The 19,967-nt window shown below is 46.5% G+C and overlaps 1 protein-coding gene across 4 annotated transcripts in view; it reads left to right on the top strand.

Annotated features, from left to right (window-relative positions):
• OS9 (OS9 endoplasmic reticulum lectin) overlaps positions 1–19,967 on the top strand; it is a 270,743-nt gene that overhangs the window by 137,367 nt on the left and 113,409 nt on the right. For all 4 annotated transcript variants that reach the window (XM_078688942.1, XM_078688944.1, XM_078688941.1 and 1 more), the window contains exon 7: positions 8,859–9,008. In XM_078688942.1, the coding sequence (XP_078545068.1) occupies positions 8,859–9,008 (150 nt within the window). The remainder of the gene's footprint in view (positions 1–8,858; positions 9,009–19,967) is intronic.

Raw genomic sequence — 19,967 nt, 5'->3', positions numbered from 1 at the left:
TTCTAACCAATCTAACCAGATTCAAGCGCATTGCTCACTGTACAACGTCTTCCTTCCCTGCGCCCAGCCCAGCCTTCTAACACCTCAGGTTTCAGCACTCCCTTACTTCCCCTACCCTGCAGCTCAACTGTAACCAGACTTTAAATGTCTCGCTCAATATACCCCCACAACCCCCTCGACACTGCACTCGTGAGATATGGCCCTAACTCATGGAGCATCACGTATCCTAAAAATTCCTCCAATAATTCAAAAAATAACTTCAAACACAGACTACTGAAACAACAACTGGAAACACTGATAGCGGATACCTACCATAGCGTGAGCAACAGCAACAAGAAAATAGTCTTCTATTCCAAGCGCCCTGAAAAGTTACTAAGTCAATAAAAACACCCTATGGAACACAACTCACCTAGTCCCCCCTCCCTAGCCTTTAGACGGGAAATCACTATTTCCATCTTCAGGACAGGGAACATACTTATTCAAGCTACCAACTCTCACTTCACCATCTTTGATCATCATTTCCCGCCACTCTTCACCTCACTCATGCAACAGGGCCATCTGTCCAAAACTCCTCTCTCACCCTTACAATGGACCATTAACCCTGAACTGGCATGCCTTCTTCTCCCCACTGATTTGGTATGCAACGCTGTGACACCCCCTGACACTCTTAGCAACCTTGCTGCCCCAATTAACGCACACCTCCAGCAAATAATTACTAGCTTGACTTTACTTGCTTCCACCCTAACCTGCAGTCACAAGGTAACAAAACTCAACGATGCATACCCCAAGCCAGGTGATGCAGTCCCTAACTACAGACCGTCAGCTACTGAACTCTCAGTGGACAAACGCCTCCCTACTGATGCAGTCCTAGCTCAGCTCACACAGACAGTCTACACTACCAGTCCCAATGACAATGACAACCTCCATAGTGCTGCTCGCTCTCCTCCTGTATACTCAGGACTTGCCGCCTACCCTCCCACTCTCAATGCTGCAAGCATCAATGACACTTACCCAGCTCCTGAAGTGAATGGAGAAAAACTCTACTCCCTAGCTAATGACATGGCAAATCTAAGACCGGACCTCACAAGCAAGGCCAAGTTATCCCACTCTCACACTCCGGATAGCGATAAATTGCCTCCCCACACAGGTTCTCCCATGGCCTTACATCGCACCTTCCAGCCTTCTACTCCTTTGTGTCGCCAGTCCCACAGACCCCACCGTGCTCATAGCCACATATCCTCCCTGGAAGTTGATGCTATCAGCGAATCTTACCTCACAACAAACCAGAATTTGGCTCTAAAGCCTCCCGACACATTCCCAGTAATAGTGGGCACAAATAGAATCCCCAGAATTATCTACTCGCACAGACCTCCTTCTCAAGACACCACCATTCAAACACTACACTCTACTATTGATAATCCCTGCCCTCTATCATGCATGCTTGTTGGACCCGGCCTCGTGGCGTGGTCCCCTTTCTCCCACATGGCGGGCCCTGGACAGCAGCGACCCCTGACCTCCCCGACGAAGCTACCTCGCCAAACCTCCACGAGAGCCACCCCTCCTGGCGACCCCCGGCTCTCCCCCTCAGAAACACGGCGGCCCCTACTCGCCCCACTCTGCTGGTCCGACCCCTATCTTGGGCCGCCATCCCAGGCCCCGACTCCATCTTGGACCCTCCACGTCCGGACCACGTGGCCTCGGCCCGACCTCGGCCGCGGCCCCAGCGAAGCCCTCACATCGAGGCACCAAGATCCGACCAGGTGGTAAAGCGGCCACTTGATGGATCAAGGAGGAGGGGAGTTTCGATGGCCCTCCAGCCGTCCCCAAACACCTGGTTTCGATTGCCCTCCGGCCTCCCTGGGCGCTGGCTCCACCCCCCTGCTGGGTGTCTGGACATTCTCATCCCGGCCCCTCTGACCCCCAGGCGCGAGGGTCCGGACATCAAAGGACTCCAGACCTATATCTGGGGCAGCTCTGGAATGGGTCAGCAGTTGTATCCTGGAGTCGAGAGCCCTGCGGACGCTGCCGCGGCCCAACCTCGCTGAAACCATCTTCGGAGCCTGCTGGCGCTGCCGCGGCCCAACCTCGCTGAAACCATCTTCGGAGCCTGCTGGCGCTGCCGCGGCCCAACCTCGCTGAAACCATCTTCTGAGCCTGCTGGCGCTGCCGCGGCCCAACCTCGCTGAAACCATCTTCGGAGCCTGCTGGCGCTGCCGCGGCTCGACCTTGCGGAACCCCCCAGCTCGAGGATTGAGGGCTGTGCGCAGGGTATCCCCGTACCAAGCTAACACTAAGACTGTCCCGCTACCCCCTTTCCCGCAGTAACCGAGACTTTAAGGATCCCCCGATCCGTATGTACATAGTGCCGAAGGAACCCATTGTTATTGCTGATAAAGATTCTAAGAAGTTATCCTCTTGTGTGGTGTCCCTTTGTAGTGGTGTGATTGCCCTGCTGTACGATTCTAAGAGAGGAGCCCCCCCCCCCTCAGGAGGCCTCTCGACGGCGCTCGGCCAACCTCCATACGGAGAGGTGGGTCTCGGGGTGGTCAGTCAGACATCTTCTGCCTCCCCAGGAACCGCCTTTCTAACAATGCTCCTCAACTGTAGATCAGCAGCTCAGCAGGCTACAGATATCGCTGAAGCTTTACTCGCCAAAGAAATTGAATGCTTTCCTCACCAAATCCTCGCTCATTGACCACGCTACTGCCCTATTAGACCTGCTTACACCACCTGGATCCACCATCGTTAGACAAGAAAGACCTAGAAGAACAGGCGGTGGAATAGCCATCATTCACAAAGAAGGAATACATCATTCCATCCTAAATAACGCAGAATACTCGACTTTTAAATACCCTGGTGTTTAACTTAATCAAAGGCTCCCCTCTTATCAAACTACACACCATCTAATACCCTCTGGGTAATTTCACCCTCTTTGCAGACGTGTTAACTGAGCTAGTAACTCGGTTCTCCCTTACTGACACAAAGGACGTGTTCTTGGGCGACTTCAATATTCACTGGAACAGGTCAGAAGACCCCACAGTCCGTAACCTCGCCAACCTTCTGGAAATAAATGACCTTAAACAACTCTGCAGAGAACTTAGATCCATCACACCCTTTGACTGGTCCGACCACAATCTCATATTGTTTAACATCGAAACCCACTGCAGACCCCACCCAGCCTTAATAGATAAACCTAAGCACTGGACCAGGAACATCAAACAAGCCCCAATAGTTGAATTGGAATCCAGAATTCTTGCTCAACAACAGCGTCACCCCATCATTCATACCGCTGATGGTCTAACTGCCCACTATAATACAGTGACAATGGAAGTTATTGACCAAGTGGCAACACTCCAACTAAAACCACTGCGATCAATCCAATCAAAGTCTTGCTTCAACTCAGATCTTAACAACGAGAGAAGACAACTCAGACGGGCAGAAAGGACATTGAGACAAAACCCCTCGACAGTGCACCTAGCACTACTTAGAACTGCCCAGATGTCATATAAGAAGCACATTTTTAGAGAAAAGGCCTCTTTCTTTCGCAACCAACTCGACCGTGCGAAGAATAGACCCAGTGAGCTCTTCACATTGTTAAACGTCAAACCGCTCTCACATCCACACATGAACTAACAGCCACTAAAGAAAGCTGTGAAGAAATTGACAGCTTCTTCACTGACAAAGTCGCAAAACGGAAGCAATCCTTCTTTCAAGTCACAAATCTGTCATCCCGCCTGACCGTCCACACCGACTCACCACCCTCCGTAGTAGCCCCACCACCTGAACTTCCGAACGACCAAACAGCCACAAAAAACACTAATGGCACCCTTGATCTCACTCAACTGAAAAATTATGCCAATTGGTCGGACTTTGAACCCATGACAGAAAACGAAGTCTTCAATATAATGGCGAACCTAAAGCCTACTTCACATAGTAAGGATCAACTACCATCCTCAATAGTACAAAATCTCAACCAGATCATTGCCCCGATGTGGACAAAAATCATCATTACATCTCTCGCCTCAGGCTGTGTACCTGACTCCCTCCAACTAGAACAAATCATACCCATTCTCAAAAACCCAGGTGCAGACTCCAATGATCTCAACAACCTCAGACCTATCTCCAACCTCCCGTTCTTAGCTAGAACTATGGAAAAGTGCGTCTTACAACAAATTAACCACCCTATAGGTGAATTCAACCTCCATGACACCTTCCAAATCAGGGTTCAGGAAAGGCTGTAGCACGGAAACTACCATGCTCAATATCTCAATGGCATCCACAGACCCTTAGACGAAGGGGATGCATGCCTACTTATCCTACTTGAATTATCAGCGGCTTTTGATACCGTAAATCACCCAGCCTTACTTGAGTCACTTAAGATCCGCTATTGTATCAATGGCACAGTATTAAAATGGTTCACATCTTACCTACAACACCGATCGCAACAAATTAAAATAAACTCTTGTTTCTCCACACTAACACCAGCTAATCTTGGTGTACTCCAGGGCCCAATTCTCTCCGCTTCCCTTTTCAGTCTCTTCATGGAACCCCTTGCAATCATCCTGAAGCAAGCAGGGATCAAATATCACATTTATGCTGATGACACTCCAGTCTACTACACAATACAATCACCCAGTGACATTCAACATCCAAACACCACACTAAGCAAGATCCAATCTTGGTTTAATTCCAACCACCTAAAGCTGAACCCCAACAAAACAGAACTAATAATGTTCTCCCCCAAAGGTAACCCACTACCAATCCAAGACTGGCTCAGTGACCTAGATGCACTTAATTGCTTGCTCGCTCTGTCCAACTCTGTGAAGTCCTTAGGCATCAGCTTGGACAAAAACATGTCCATGAAGGGCCACGTCAAAAACTCAGCCAAAGGAGTGCTTTACACATTAAAACGCCTCAAGAAAGTTAAACCATTCATTCCCTCCGGTATTTCAAATTGGTAGTACAATCTCTTGTCCTCTCCAAACGGAACTACATGAATGCCATCTTTGCAGGGATGCTGAAAATTCACCTCATGCGCCCCCTCCCCCCACCCTAGATTAGTTCTAAACATGGCTGCCTGGCTCATAACAGGTGTTAAATGATTTGTACACATCACACTAGCCTCCAAGACCCTCAACTGGCTTCTCATCGAAGGAAGATGTATTTACAAGACTGCTCGCATCATTACACACGAAGCCCTTCACACACATACCCCCAACTATCTTGACAACAAACTTATGACAACAAGAAGAACCAGAACTCTGAGTAGCTCCAACTCACTTCTCCTCATACCTTCCATACTAAAAAGGAAATCAACCCAGACTCGCACTTTTTCTGGAAATGCACCCAGCCTATGGATATCACGCCCTAGAGATCTACGATTCAACCCCTCCTTCTCCTGCTTCAAACGGGACCTGAAACTCGGTCTCCTCAACAAATACTTTAACACGCTAGCTAAGTGAACTGTGTTACAATAACTATCTCGCTCTAGTATTAGACCCTCTGTGATAGGCGCTTGTTTGAGTGCTTCAGCTGTCTATTATGTTGTTTTCTCCCTGAACACATACTGTGCTAATTGTCAGCATACTGTAGCCTCCCGAATTGCCTGACAATTCTCTTTGTCTCTACTTCTGCTTGTACTCAAATTTAAGTGTCTCGCACTATATGTTAAGCGACTTTATTGTGTTTCTGTCATCGTCATGTAAAGCGCTCTGATACCTTCGGGTCTAGCTAGCGCTATATAAAGCCTATAAATAAATAAATCTATTATGGCCATATTGCATGAGAAGCCTAGTAGAGAGATTTGTGTACAGTGGTAGAGGAAATGGGCCTACCAGCTGTCTTTATGACCTGAAATAGTGCCACTAAAACAGAATACCATGAGTTCTAACTCGGTTTCACAACGTGGTTCTTCTCATTTTGCCCTCCATACCATTACTCCTTCCCGCCCCATTCCCTCCCTACCTGCCAGTCACTAGCTGAAGACAAGGTACCCAGAGTGCACTATCGATCCGTCTGCTGATGTATTGTTTTTGGGGAGCACCAAACCATCCACAAGGCTTCTTTCATTTTCTCAGTCTACTCCCTTCTTTCCACTGCCCTAGTCCTTGTTTTCCCTCTTTTTTTTCCATCTCACCTGTCTACTCTCAGCACCTTGATGCAGGCCTAGGGTGAATAACAAGCTATACAAGGCCTTGTTTAAACAAACTTCCTGAAGCAAATTGAGTTATGTTCTCATCGGACGATGGCCCATGTTGTCACCCATGATTTGGGTTCTGCTACAAAGAAAACATCTTACATAGCTCTTTACAGCGAACAGTGAAACTTATGAGGAGGTTTATTTTCTTAAACTCATCATCTGTAATTTTCTGCCTCTGTCTGAGATTGTGCATGTTTCGGCTGCTGTTTTGCATGTATCCAAGGGGACTAGCAATTTTTAGGTCGAGCCTGGGCAGCGCATGCGCTGCTCTGTGAGGCATGTGATTCAGGTATGGACTTGAAGCTCCGCCCACTCCCCGCCCATCTTTTCAATTGGCTGCTGTGACTGTCCTTTGTAAATGTAGGCTTTTGATTTGTTAATAGGCGTATTAGTTCCTCCTTAGTACATCCCTGTCTTCTTTTGTAACCTCCTCCTTTCAGGACTCCTTTCAGGACTCAACCTTTTACTGTGTCCTTACTGTATAGCTTGCATTAGGCCTTCGGAGAAGTCTTTGCTTAATTTACCTAAAGAGCACTGGTGGGATGTCCGCTTTAGCAATGCCAGCACTTTTTTTGTTGTTTTTATTTTCAGCGCGCTGTGTGCGGTTTCACTTTGACAATTGGGCCACTTACACCACTTGTGGAACGGGCCACGCAGCTCGCCCAGATCATTTTTTTAGTTATAGTTATTGACTTTATTAGCCTTTCTGTTTTGTTCTCTACTGATGGCAAACATGGACTCCAGCATAGCCCATACAGTGTAAGCTCCACAGTAAAAGTAGTAAATGTCTTCTTTTTCCAGGAATCGTAGAACTTGCATTCCATTTAAACTCCAGCAAGAATGGCTCACAGTGCTGACTGTCGTTCCCTGCCCGCACTGTTTTTAATTTTTTTGTAATTTATGACTGGAAAGGGGGGAGCGGAGTGTTTTTGCTAGCGCTCCAGTGAGTGATCCCTGTCATCCAAATAGTAAATGGTGATGTTTTACTTTCCTCCAGGAAAGGCCAAGATTTACTTCACTGCACTAACTACGCACACCCACCGCACAAAACTTCGAGGCACTCGACAATCAAACACCCCACATCCGCCACGCACATAACTGAAGTAAAGACATGAACAGCTCAGCTTCTGTGTCTCAGAAGGAATTGTTGGGTGAGCAGAGTCCCAGCCCCTGTCTCCTCTGTCCGATGTCCCTGCCCGACCGGTTTTAACTTTATTAAAAACTAAGCTTGCCAAAGCACACATGGCTCGCTGCTCCCTCCGTACACATCCAGGCTTGGTGTGCTGCACGCACCTCTTTGGGGTTTGTGTGATTGGCACATGCGCTGTGGAAACACTCCAAGGCGCTTCCAAAACACCCCCTCATAAATATGGCACGGGCATGTAGACACATAATTTCACATTTGTAGGACTTCTCCAGTCCTCGCTGTTAAACAAAAATCCCGTCAGGCATGTTTGCCAAGTCAGCGGGCACTGCCCCTGGTCCTGCCTCCTACTCTCGGCGGCACACAAGCCAAAATGTGGAGCCAGCCCAAAAGCAAACACCAGACTGTCTCCTCTCCCTGCTTATGCGGAAGACTCATGTTTTTTTTGTTCTGTTATTACTTTTTGCAAACAACGGCGAGAAGATCATGCTCTGTAAAAATATAATTGTCCAACGCTGATCGCTACTTAAAATGTAATCTTGAGTGAATTTGCAACTTGTATATATTTAACTCTAACCACTAGTATCTGTAGTAAAATTTTTGTCCTTACTACCCTTCTTATGGAAGTTTAGAGTTTATCTGTTTGTATCTTTTATGTTATTCATGTACTCTGAAGTCCTTATGTAATGTAACTGGTTCTATTGTATAGCGCTCTGACACCTTCGTATAAAATTTGCGCTATATAAAAATGCATAAAATAAATAAATAAAATATGTCCCTGGGAGGCCCAACCCCATCCTCCTCTTCCCTGCTGTACACTGTATTTTCATTTACTGTTGCCTGTGTATATTTGCATCACTTTGTCTGCCTCCTTCACATACCAAGCATTTGAAATGCAGTATGTCTTTCATTTGCAAAAAATGAGCTATTGGCATTGTAAATGACAATGCCTTTTATTTATGTGGTGGTTTTCAATACCGATAAATTAAAAGCATTGTCATTTACAATGCCAGTAGCTTAAACTCTTGTAAATGTGAGACCTATTGCATTGCAAATTCTTGTTCTTAATCGTCCTTAGTCTTCGGTGTCCATAGCAAATGTTCTTTGCCCTCTCAGTTCTTGCACAGTACCTCCACTTCTAAGCTTAACCAGCATATTTTTTGGAGGAATAGATATACTTACGAGATGTTTGAGCTTTTATTTTATGCTGTAATAAAACTGTATGGCCTCTCTCTCAAGTAAGGAAAAAATATTTTTATTTCGGAATTTTGTTATCGATTCCTGCACTTTAATTTACTTTTTTTGTTTTTTTAATATCATCAGCCGTAAACCTGCATGCTCTCAGTTTTCCTGCTAGATTTTGCTTATAAATTGCACTAGCCAGGTCATATCAACGCTTTATGTGGACATTAGATAGCACTGGGGTTTTACTTGGATTTGTATTGCATTAAGTATTATTTGAGCCTTCCTGTAAAACAGTAACTATTTCATTTTTTGCTTTGTTTCTCCTCAAAGCGGACACAAAGCGGATAGTGGAAGAACTCGCAGAGCAGCTCGAAATCCTTGACCCTGAGGAATGGCGGGATAAGGGGTCAGATCCCACGAGTGCACAACTTGACACTCCTGAGCAGGAATTGCTTGACAGTGGCGAGGATCAGCGAGTGGGTGAGAATGGTTCTCTGTGCATGCTTCTGCACGCACAGCTGATTATTGATATTGGTAATAAGGAGGCTGAATATCCCTTGGATTTGAAAACTAAACTCCTCTGTGCCTGGTTGACAGTAAGCAAGTTTGAGTTCTTAACTGTTTTGGCAGTACTCCAAACCCGAACCATTTACCTGCAACAGTCTTTTGACGTTTCGCCAGATTGGAGGTTAAAATTGAGTAGTTTGTCTCTGTGTTAAAGAGAAGGGGAGCTTGTCAAGATGAGTCTCTTCCCTCGATGACCAACCCCTTTTAGACCTCTTACTTCCCTCCCTTCTACAATATATTGCATTCACCTTTGAAAGATAAGTGATCAGAATATACTTTTCCTGTCCGTAACGAACCATCTAAACTTGATGAGTAAAATCGTAACAAGATATATGCTATGTCCACAAGCCTGTTACGGTATTATTCACATACAGTCGTCCTAAATCACAGTCCATTAGAGGAAGAATCTTCACTGGAAAGAATACGTGAATATCTCCGGATATTATGTTTAATAATATTGCGGCCCACCAAATCTCCTTGTAAGGGTAGATGTATGAAACCCCATTAGGTTTTCCCCCAAATCTTATCATATGGACTGTTTAATCAAAGAGTGGATCGACCCCAGGTAGTCCGTCAAGGGACCTGTGGGGCGGCCAACGATGTTATGGTGTTATCTAACTTGTGACCTTTTTAGTGTCAATAAATGGCATTGGGCAAACGTTGTACCGTTAAATCTGGCGGAACCTCAATGAGCCTATTACCAATTATAAAAACATGTTTGTGTGAAAAATGTATTTGTGTGTAGGCATGGTTAAGAGCAAACAAAATAAAAAAGTTGTACACTTCAGGACATATACAGTTTATTCCACCTGTGTACAATGAAATTGTAAAAAAAAAATTCATCATACGCACTATCTGTCAAAATGTGTAATTGTGTGTGTGTATATATATATATATATATATATATATATATATATATATATATATATATATATATGTGTGTGTGTGTGTGTGTGTATATATATATACACACACATATATATGTATAGGCGTATATAAGTCACATGGTACGCCGCAAACCCAAAGATGCCTGCTCACCTGTGATCAAGGCTGCGCATGCGGCTGAAACGCGTAAGGTTTATGAAAAGGCTGTTCACTTGGCAAAATAAAGCATCAGTTACCCCCGAAGACTTGGTCCAGCGTGCTCCTTTCTGTCAGATGGGAGCTTTGTGGTGTATGAATGGAGGTTGCCCGCCCCCAGCGCTGTGACCGCCCTGAAAAGAGGTCCGTTGCTCCCTGTGGGCTTTTGGAGTTGGGATATATATATATATATCTATATCTATATCTATATCTATATCTATTGTAGTCAACAGAGCCTAGCCCACTCATCAGGACAGATGCATTGTGTCACAGAGTTAAAGCAATAATAAAACCCGGCCCAAGAAAAGGATACACGGTCACCGTTCCAGGGCCAGTGTTTAACTGCAGAATGTTATGAGCTGAACGCCCTCTGAAAACAAGTAGGATATAGGAGAGTCTAAAAAATATCACATATATATTGTGTTATCTTGTCCATCTTCTAATCTGCTTCGGAGAAAGTAGGTGCAATAACCAAAAATTCTGTTTAGAGAAAAAATACAAATGCTGATAATGCAAAATTTACTTGCTATTGTAAAGGAAAGTTTTCAATTCTATTAAGGACGCGAAGGCTTCGATTTAGGCTTTACCTTCTCCATTTATTTCACACCAGCAGCTTTTATAAAGTCAACATTAACCATAAAAACGACATTTCCCATGATGCGGAGGGGAAAATGGATAACCAAAGAGTCCAACGGAGGTAACCAATCCAGAACGAGGACATCCAACAACTTCCCTCGAGTATGCTCTACCTTCCTCTTTCTTCCTGCGACCACATCAAGCCAGTCTTCAGTTGTTCCTGTTTGCCAGCGTTCTTTCCTAAGTCAAAGGAGGATAATTGTAAATCTGAGGTATGAGGCACAACCCGATCATCCTCAAACAGTGACAATAGTAATCCGGATAATAACAAGAACACTATCAAAAGGCATTGTCAACCAAATCTAATCGTAAACGTTTTACTCACCGCATCTACGTAGGTGTTCTGGGAGGGTTCTACTGAAAGGATAGGCTAATGCTTGCCTCCACGTCCTTAATAGAATTAAAAACTTTCCTTTACGATAGCTAGGACATTTTGTTTTCTACGGCAGGACCGGAGGCTTCAGATTAGGCTAGTTTAAAGCTTGTCCACCACTAAAGATCCCAGTGACACCACTGGTTTAAAGTAAAATCTTTTGAAGGTGGAGTCTGAAGACCAGTCTGCGGCGTTAAGGATATCCTCCAACAGCGCCGCCCAGGGAAAAAGCCTTTGATGCCATTGCACTGCGAACAGAATGAGCCCCCAAAATGGGAGGTATCTATACCTGCCTCCTGCATCGCCCAGCGTACCCATCTCGCAATCCTAGGGGATGAGACCGCCCGTGTGGTTTGGTGAGGGCCATAAACAATTGTCTGGCGCCCTCTGGGCGTATGTCTATTGTCGCCACTTCATAGGCCTTGAGCGTCATGACCACCTATAATATAGGGATATCAGGAAAAGCAGGATAGGACACAGACTTTGAATTGCATTTGGTTCTTCTAGAGATATGAAACGCAACTCCCTCCGGAGTGAAAGCTTGGCCGTAAGATCTAGGGCCCTCACATCGAAAACCCTGCGACAGGATATCAAACACAAAAGGGTTGCTAGCTTTGCCGACATTGGCTTCCTGGACAAGTACTTATCAGAAGGCCATGATCGGAACAAGTCTAAAACTTTGTTAACATCCCACAGAACTGAGTAACAATGTTCTGGGGCTATAGATAACCTGATACCCCTCAGTAGTTTGCATACCAGAGGATACTCGCCAATAGGGTGACTGTCAACCGGAAATGGCCTGCTGAGTTTGCTGACCGAAACTTATTGATTAACTTATAGGCCAGACCCTCTTTTGCCAAAGAGGCTAAGAAATTAATGATGTAGAAAACATCTGCCGCCTTCGGATCCACCTGTTGTCGAAGACACCAACTCCCCCAATGCGACCATGTGTAGCGGTATCTCTTATTGGTGCTCTCGGCCCAAGACTTTGCGAGCAACGAGGCAGCGTCTGCCGAAAGGCCTGGCACTTTCCAGCGTTGCCTATAACCTGCCAGCCCATCAATTGAAGACCGTCCGTGACAAGGAGGTGATGGGGATTCCCTTGAGGATCCTTGAGAAGACCATGACAGGGGGTAGACGGATTGAAAAATCCTAGGAAAGTCCATCAGAACTGGACCCAGGCTTGTAAACTCTAGATCGGTGTGATCTCCACCAGATCCGCCTGTTACCTCCTCACCTGGGTTGATACCCTCATTATCATTGTGAAGGGGGAAATGCATAGCCCTGCTCCACACTCCAATTCTGAAGGAATCCATCCACAGCTAATGCTTCCCGGATCCGGACACCAACTGTAGTACCTTTTCAGTTGGGCATCCAGTCAGGAGGCAAAGAGGTCTATCGAGCCTGCAGCGGGCACCCCAACCTGAGCAACTGGCGCCCGATTCTATCACCAGGTCGAGTTGGGAGCCGAAGATGGCCCGGCCATTCCAGGCTTCCATGTGGGCGATCCACCACTGCTACTCTGTTTTGGCCTCCTCTGAGAGGGGCACAAATTGAGAGTAGGGGAGGCCTTTGCGCAGATGAAAACCTTAGAGGCGTTGAAGGGCCCTGTAATGAAGGGGGCCTGGGAACATGGCCTGTATTGACGACGATAGAAGGCCCACCACTCTGGTTAGGTGGCACAAAGATATTGTGGGCCATATACGTTTCAATTCGTTTCTGACCTTGGATAGTGTGCGAGATGGAAGGGATAAAGTTGCGTTGACAGAATCTATCATGAAACCCAAGACTTGCATCCTCTGAGGAGAGATAAGGTCTGATTTGGATTTGTTGATCACAAACCCCAGGGACTCTAAAAGTCTTACTGTCTGTTGCATTTTGGACGAGCAAGCATTGGACTTTGACTCATAATCATAATGAGAATACCGTCCAGGTAGATTATCAGCCTTACCCCCTTCAATCTGAGGCACTCCACCACCGGCTTCATCACCTTGGTGAAGTACCACGGAGCGGAGGATAGACTGAAAGGAAAGGAGGCGAACTCGAAGATCTGGGAATGCCATGAAAACGTCTGTGAGGAGAGAAAACTGGAATCTTAAGGTATGCATCCTTGAGGTCCAAGCGGACCATCCAGTCCTGTTTCTGCAGAAGGTCTCTGAGGAGGTGAATACCCTCCATCTTGAAGTGGCGATAAGGTAGCCACTCGTTGAACTCCTTGAGGTTTATTACTGGGCGATAGCCCCCATCCCGTTTCTCCACTAGAAAAATGTTGCTGAGAAAACCCTGAGGGTGTAAGATTGAGGGAAGGCTTGCTAAAAACCCTGAGGGTGTAAGATTGAGGGAAGGATCGCTCCTTTCTGCAAAAGTTCTGAAACTTCTCTGTCTATTAGCTCCATCTGATCCTTTGGGAAAATCAAAGGTTTTGGGCGAATCGGTTAGGTCGGTAACTTGAAAAACTCTATTTGGAACCCATAGCCAGTCTGTGAAACCCAGGCATCTGAGGTTAGCGAAGACCAGTTGTGTAGAAAAAACTGTAGTCTGCCCCCTAGCTTAACATCCCCCAAGTTCTGAACTCTTACCTTGCTGATTGTTGGAGGAACCCTGTAGGTTTCCTCTTCCTCTGCCACCCCTGCGGCATGGGTAAGATCTGGTGGGATAGAAGTTTCCGAATTTCTCCGGATCCTGCCACTGTCCTTTACGGGGTCAGCCAACTTGTAGGAGGCTCTGTTGTAGGGACGGCCGTTCAAGAGCCCCATGCCACGACCGACTGCGCCAAAAACACACGGGGTAAAGATGCGCTTTATGGATGTTTGGGCCTTATCCAGCTAATTAAAAGTATGTACAAATTTGCCCAATTCCTTTACAAAGGGATCTCCAAAGAGATTATCCTCTGCTACTGGACCAGCCTCCGAGGTGGCCATTTCCCCCAACGTGGGATCTATTTTTATCAACAGAGACCTGCGACTCTCCATAGAGATTGCCGCATTGGCGTTCGCTAGAAAAATTATCGCTCTCTAGGCCCAGCTAGAGAGGGTGTCTGGGGAAATAAGGGTGCCGAGGCCTTGGCGTCTTTGGGCATGTCCAAGATCTTAGCCAGGGGACCTGCCCTGTCGAGGAGTTTATCCTGGCACGCTCTCCGTGTGCGCTCAATGCCTTTTTTAGGGTCCCGGATAAACTTAGACAAGAAGGTGGCCACCTTAGGGGCCACCTCTGGAGTGACTGCCACTTTCCCATCTAGTTTTATTAGGCAACAAGGGTCCTTGACTAAACACAATCAAGAGAGCATTGAATTATAGACAACAATCTGTACTATAATAAGGTAGGTGTCCAGCCGGACACGGATTTAATCATATGCATAAGGTAAACAGATCGAGTGAACATATTATACAGTGGGACACAATCCTGTATCCAATACATATAGCACAAACAGGACAAAACCAAGGGGTTTAAGGGAGCGGGGTATTTACAGGCAATTATTAAATAACGAGACGCTAGTAACAGTTGAAATATTGGCCTAGCTGTGCTCATGTAGTCAACACTATTGTGTAACACAATGGAAAACTTGTGTGTCACTACATATACTGTCGACGGCGTTTCGATCCCATTACAAATAAAGGATCATCATCAGGACTAGAAAATGTATTGCCTGAGTTGGAGGCCTGTTGGGGAAATTAATTGGGGAAGAAAAACACAAACAAAACAGTGGTTTAAAACCTGGGAACTGCATTGCAACGCTAGGGTGGATTTCCATACCATGCTTAAGGTGAGAACCTTGCAGACGTGCGTGTGTGTGTGGTCAGTGTCACTCATACCAATAGCAGATTGACATTTGTGACATGAAAGTGACTGGGAACGCGGTGTGACTCAGGTGAGGAGTGCAGCTGCGTGGTGGTGGGCAGTAACAGGGGAGCGCGCCTAGGCGGGAGATAACATGTGAGGGCTAGTAATACCTTGGGAGAACGGTTGGAATCAACGATCCCGTGGAGAGAGGGGGGCCTGGTGGGGTCAGAGGTTCCTGTGGGTACCAGGACATTCAGGGATGTGCTGAGCTGGAATGGGAAAAGCAATTAGAGGATGATGTGGTAGGGGGGACAAGGAGTGAACAGTAGCAAGGATTGACCTATACCTGAAGAACATGGGTTCAGATGGAGGAGGAGCTTCAGTTTGAAGTCGGTACAAAAGGGGGTGGTGATGGACGGAGCATCTGAATCAATCAAACACTCACACCTAGTCAAAAGATCTGGGTTTAATCCATCACCGTTCTTTAGCCCACTCTGCCACCCCAGTTCAGACATGGCTATATGCAAATCAGTCTGACCCTGTGCCTCATGGGAACAGTCCAGCCCGAACTGCCAAGCCATGTCTTCCCTGGACCGGAAACAAGCTTCCGAGGACCGGTTTCTGGCATTCCAGCCATCTTCAGCCCGGCTTGCTTGAATCCAGTGGCAAAGTGAGCAAGGGACTCACGTCTGAGCATACCCTGCCACACTTATGGCGGCCAAAAGCGGTACAAAAGGGGGTGATACTGACAGTCTTCAACATTTCATCCATTGGCTAAACAACAATTGCTCTGGTCTGACGTTCACTAGCACAGTTGATAACTCGTCCATCTCCTTTTTAGACCTCACCATCTATCACTCGGAAGGCTTTCTCCACACGAAATTATACCATAAACCCACTGAACGGAACACTTTGCTAAGTTACGCGAGCAATCATCCCAGAGGTTTGAGAGACTCTTTGCCCTACTCCCAATTCCTTCGAATCAGGAGGAATTGTTTTGCAAAGGAAGACTACTTCAGGGAAGCTAACACACTGTCCAACAAACTCAAAGAAAGGGGGTACCCGAAGAGACTAGTGCGCAGGGTTGTCAAAAGAGCATGGTTCTGCCCTAGGGAAGCTCTTCTTTGCCCCAAACAAAAAGAGCCTACTGCCAAGATTGCCTGCGTTACCACCTTTTCACCGGTTTCGAATGCTCTGCGTAAATGCATACTGAGACATTGGCCCCTACTGAATGTGGGTATCCTACAAATTGAGCGTCCTGTTTTCGCATTCCGTCAGAGTTCCAACCTCAAAGATCATTTAGTAAGAGCAGCACTCCCCAGCCCACCCCAGCGGCAAACAATTGATGCCCACTGGAACCAAACACCACTTATAGGGCATGCCAAATGTGGTTCATGTAACGTTTGTGATTACACCTTGGAAGGCAAATCCTTCAATTTCAACAATGTGCAAATAAACTGTAAATCATTCACAAATTGTAACACCAGTGATGTAATCTATCTTATTCAATGCCCCTGTCCTAAAGTATACATTGGCCAGACCAAACAGAAAATCAAAACGAGGATCGGACAGCATCGCAGCCGGGTCCGCTGTAAGACCCCCAACGCTTCGTTGGTTGATCATTTGACGCAGAAAAACCATAATGAGAATGACATTACATGGACTGTGTTGAAAGCACTGAAATTACCACTACGTGGAGGAGATATGGCCCTCCTTCTGAACAAGGAAGAACTCAAAATGATTATACTAATGGACAGTATAAGAAGCGGTCTCAACAGGAATGAGGACTTGACGTCTCTCTTATAGAAACAATGACTGTTACTTCTGTACCTTGATACTGTGCCTATTGGCTTTAACTGTACACCATCACTGTGCCTTACCGAGGTCTTTCTCTTCCCCCCCCCCCCTTTTTTGGTTCTTAAACATGACGCTAACTGCCAAATCTGTTCCTTTATTAAAATTGCACAATCTAGTCTGCTTAAATTGAAATGTTTCCTTTATTTTCATTACTGCTCACTGTGGTTATGGGTTGGTGCCTCCCCCCATTTTTATCGACTCACTAAACCTCCCCAAAAAGCCTCTTCCTCCCCCGCGGGCTCCTTGCCACCTCCAAGATGGCCGACACCGGCGTCACACACATGTGACTCGCACACTTCCGCCTCACTCAAGATGGCGGTACTCCATCGAGTACATTTAATCCGAGCAGCCCAGGCTCATTTCCCTGACAGGAGCCATCGAGCCCGCCAGCGGATCTGTGATGTCCCATTCAGAACACCAGGTAAGAGTCAGGCTCCCCCACATTCTAGCTACAAAGCACTGCTTCTTCGACAGCCCTCCCTTACCGAATTCCTTTCCCAATAGATCAGAGCCTATCATTGGATTTCCTCGTGACGCACCTCGCCGCCGGAACCTTCTGCGTTGTCCTCGGTATCTATCGGTATCCACCGGCTCATAAACACTTCCCCCTGGACATTGGTAAGTCCCGCTCTGTCAGCCTATCAGTCCCGCCCTGCCTCCTCCGTTACCCATATTGGTACTAAGGTTCGCCTTTCTCCCCCAGATTCCCAGGCCACAACCATCTTTCCGAGTGCCGACGTCAAACTGAAGCTCCTCCTCCATCTGAACCCATGTTCTTCAGGTATAGGTCAATCCTTGCTACCGTTCACTCCTTGTCCCCCCTACCACATCATCCTCTCATTGCTTTTTCCATTCCAGCTCAGCACATCCCTGAATGTCCTGGTACTCACAGGAACCTCTGACCCCACCAGGCCCCCCTCTCTCCACGGGATCGTTGATTCCCACCCTTCTCCCAAGGTATTACTAGCCCTCACATGTTATCTCCCGCCTAGGCGCGCTCCCCTGTTACTCCCCACCACCACGCAGCTGCACTCCTCACCTGAGTCACACCGTGTTCCCAGTCACTTTCATATCACAAATGTCAATCTGCTATTGGTATGAGTGACACTGACCACACACACACGCACGTCTGCAAGGTTCTCAACTTAAGCATGGTATGGAAATCCACCCTAGCGTTGCAATGCAGTTCCCAGGTTTTAAACCACTGTTTTGTTTTTGTTTTTCTTCCTCAATTTATTTCCCAACAGGCCTCCAACTCAGGCAATACATTTTCTAGTCCTGATGATGATCCTTTATTTGTAATGGGATCGAAACGCCGTCGACAGTGTATGTAGTGACACACCAGTTTTCCATTGTGTTACACAATAGTGTTGACTACATGAGTACAGCTAGGCCAATGTTTTAACTGTTACTAGCGTCTCGTTATTTAATAGTTGCCTGTAAATACCCCGCCCCCTTAAGCCCCTTGTGTTTGTCCTGTTTGTGCTATATGTATTGGATACAGGATTGTGCCCCGCTGTATAATATGTTCACTCTATCTGTTTACCTTATGCATATGATTAAATCCGTGTCCGGCTGGACACCTACCTTATTATAGTACAGATTGTTGTCTATAATTCATTGCTCTCTTGATTGTGTTTAGTCAAGGACCCTTGTTGCCTGATAAAACTAATACCCCTGGTCCTTGATTACCTAGTGGGTCCCCTTGCTTCGTTGTAACTGTACTTTCCTATCTAGGGCCGGTCGTGGGCATTCTGCTCTTAGGCAACTTCTGACTTCTAGCGGTTCATGCAGTCTGGCCACCATGTAGTCTGCTACCTTATGGGCTGGAACCCACTCCACTGACCTTGAGTGTAGGAGATCGTCAGGGTTAAGCATATCATTGTCTGTTTCAGGGATCGCCATCTGATCTACCTTCGCTGAGTGTCATGGCCATCCCCATTGGAGGTCTGGGGGGGGTCTCCTCTGGGTTGCCCGTAGGAAAGTCATCCGGGAGACCATAGGGTCCTGCCAGAGCTTCCACTGGCTTACTGGGTGCTGAGGGGGGCTGGGCATCCATAAATGCCTTTATTAAAAGTGCAAAAGCTTCTGTATCCACGCCAGCATTGTCAGAACGTTTTCACTTCAGGTCTTCATCGCTAGTGGATGGCTGTCCTGGAGGTAGGGGATTCTTAGACCCCGATAAATCTTCCCTCGGTTCGAGGGATTGCTGGCATTGTGCCTGAATTTGGTCTAATTTCCTCTCCAGGGGCGCAACCATTTGAGAAACTGCCTTAAGGATTCAGAAATCCATTACCTGGTAAAATTGATCATCAATAGGTAAGTACGTAATTTCTTCCTCCTCCTCTTCATAATAATCTTCAAAGTCTGCCATAGTCTGCTGCAACTAGAAATTATAAACAGACAAAGGGGATATGAGTAGGGAGAACCCTAGCGTAGATTAAAAGTATAAAATATACGTAGGATTTTAATATGAAAGGCTTAGCCCTGGGACCACTGCTCCCTTCTGGTTATTACGGGTAATATCCTGCCTGAGCTGGTCCCTTCACAAAAAGCTCACGCCTTACCCAGTGTACGGGTGTCAAACTTCAGGCAGGGGCTCTCGAGAGAATCCGCCCAAGCGCTAAAACGCTAATTCATTCTTAAAACGTCTTCCTCCGCGTGTGTTTAAAGGCGCGCAGCCAAGCAAGTCTCTCCGCGATAGTGCATTGAAACACGCAAAAACAAAGGGCGCGCCGAGAGCCTGACAGAGCTAATGCGGCTGCGAAAGGAGCAAAAGACACTCCCGCGGCCGTTTAGAAAAGAAAAAAATGCCCCTTAACGCACTGCAGCCAAATTCAAGTAACTGAAACACTCTCATGCAGAGAAAAACATGCAATTTAGAACAATTAGGAGACAATAAGCACAAAGTCATAAGAGAGAGTAAAAATACTTATCTTGATGCTGCTGGAGCAGCAAAGAAAGCGGGTAGAGTGTCGTCGAGGGAAGCTGTTGGATGTCCTCGCTCTGGACTGGTTACCTCCATTGGACTCTTTCGTTTTCCATTTTCCCCACTGCATCATGGGAAATGTAGTTTTTTATGATTAATGTGGACTTTATAAAAGCTCCTGGGGTGTAAATAAATGGAGAAAGGAACGCCTAATCTG

The sequence above is a fragment of the Lissotriton helveticus genome, chromosome 1_1, assembly GCF_964261635.1.
Source record: "Lissotriton helveticus chromosome 1_1, aLisHel1.1, whole genome shotgun sequence".
Taxonomy (NCBI): domain Eukaryota; kingdom Metazoa; phylum Chordata; class Amphibia; order Caudata; family Salamandridae; genus Lissotriton; species Lissotriton helveticus.
Note: the sequence above shows the minus strand (reverse complement) of the source record. Positions and strands in the feature narration are given on the sequence as shown.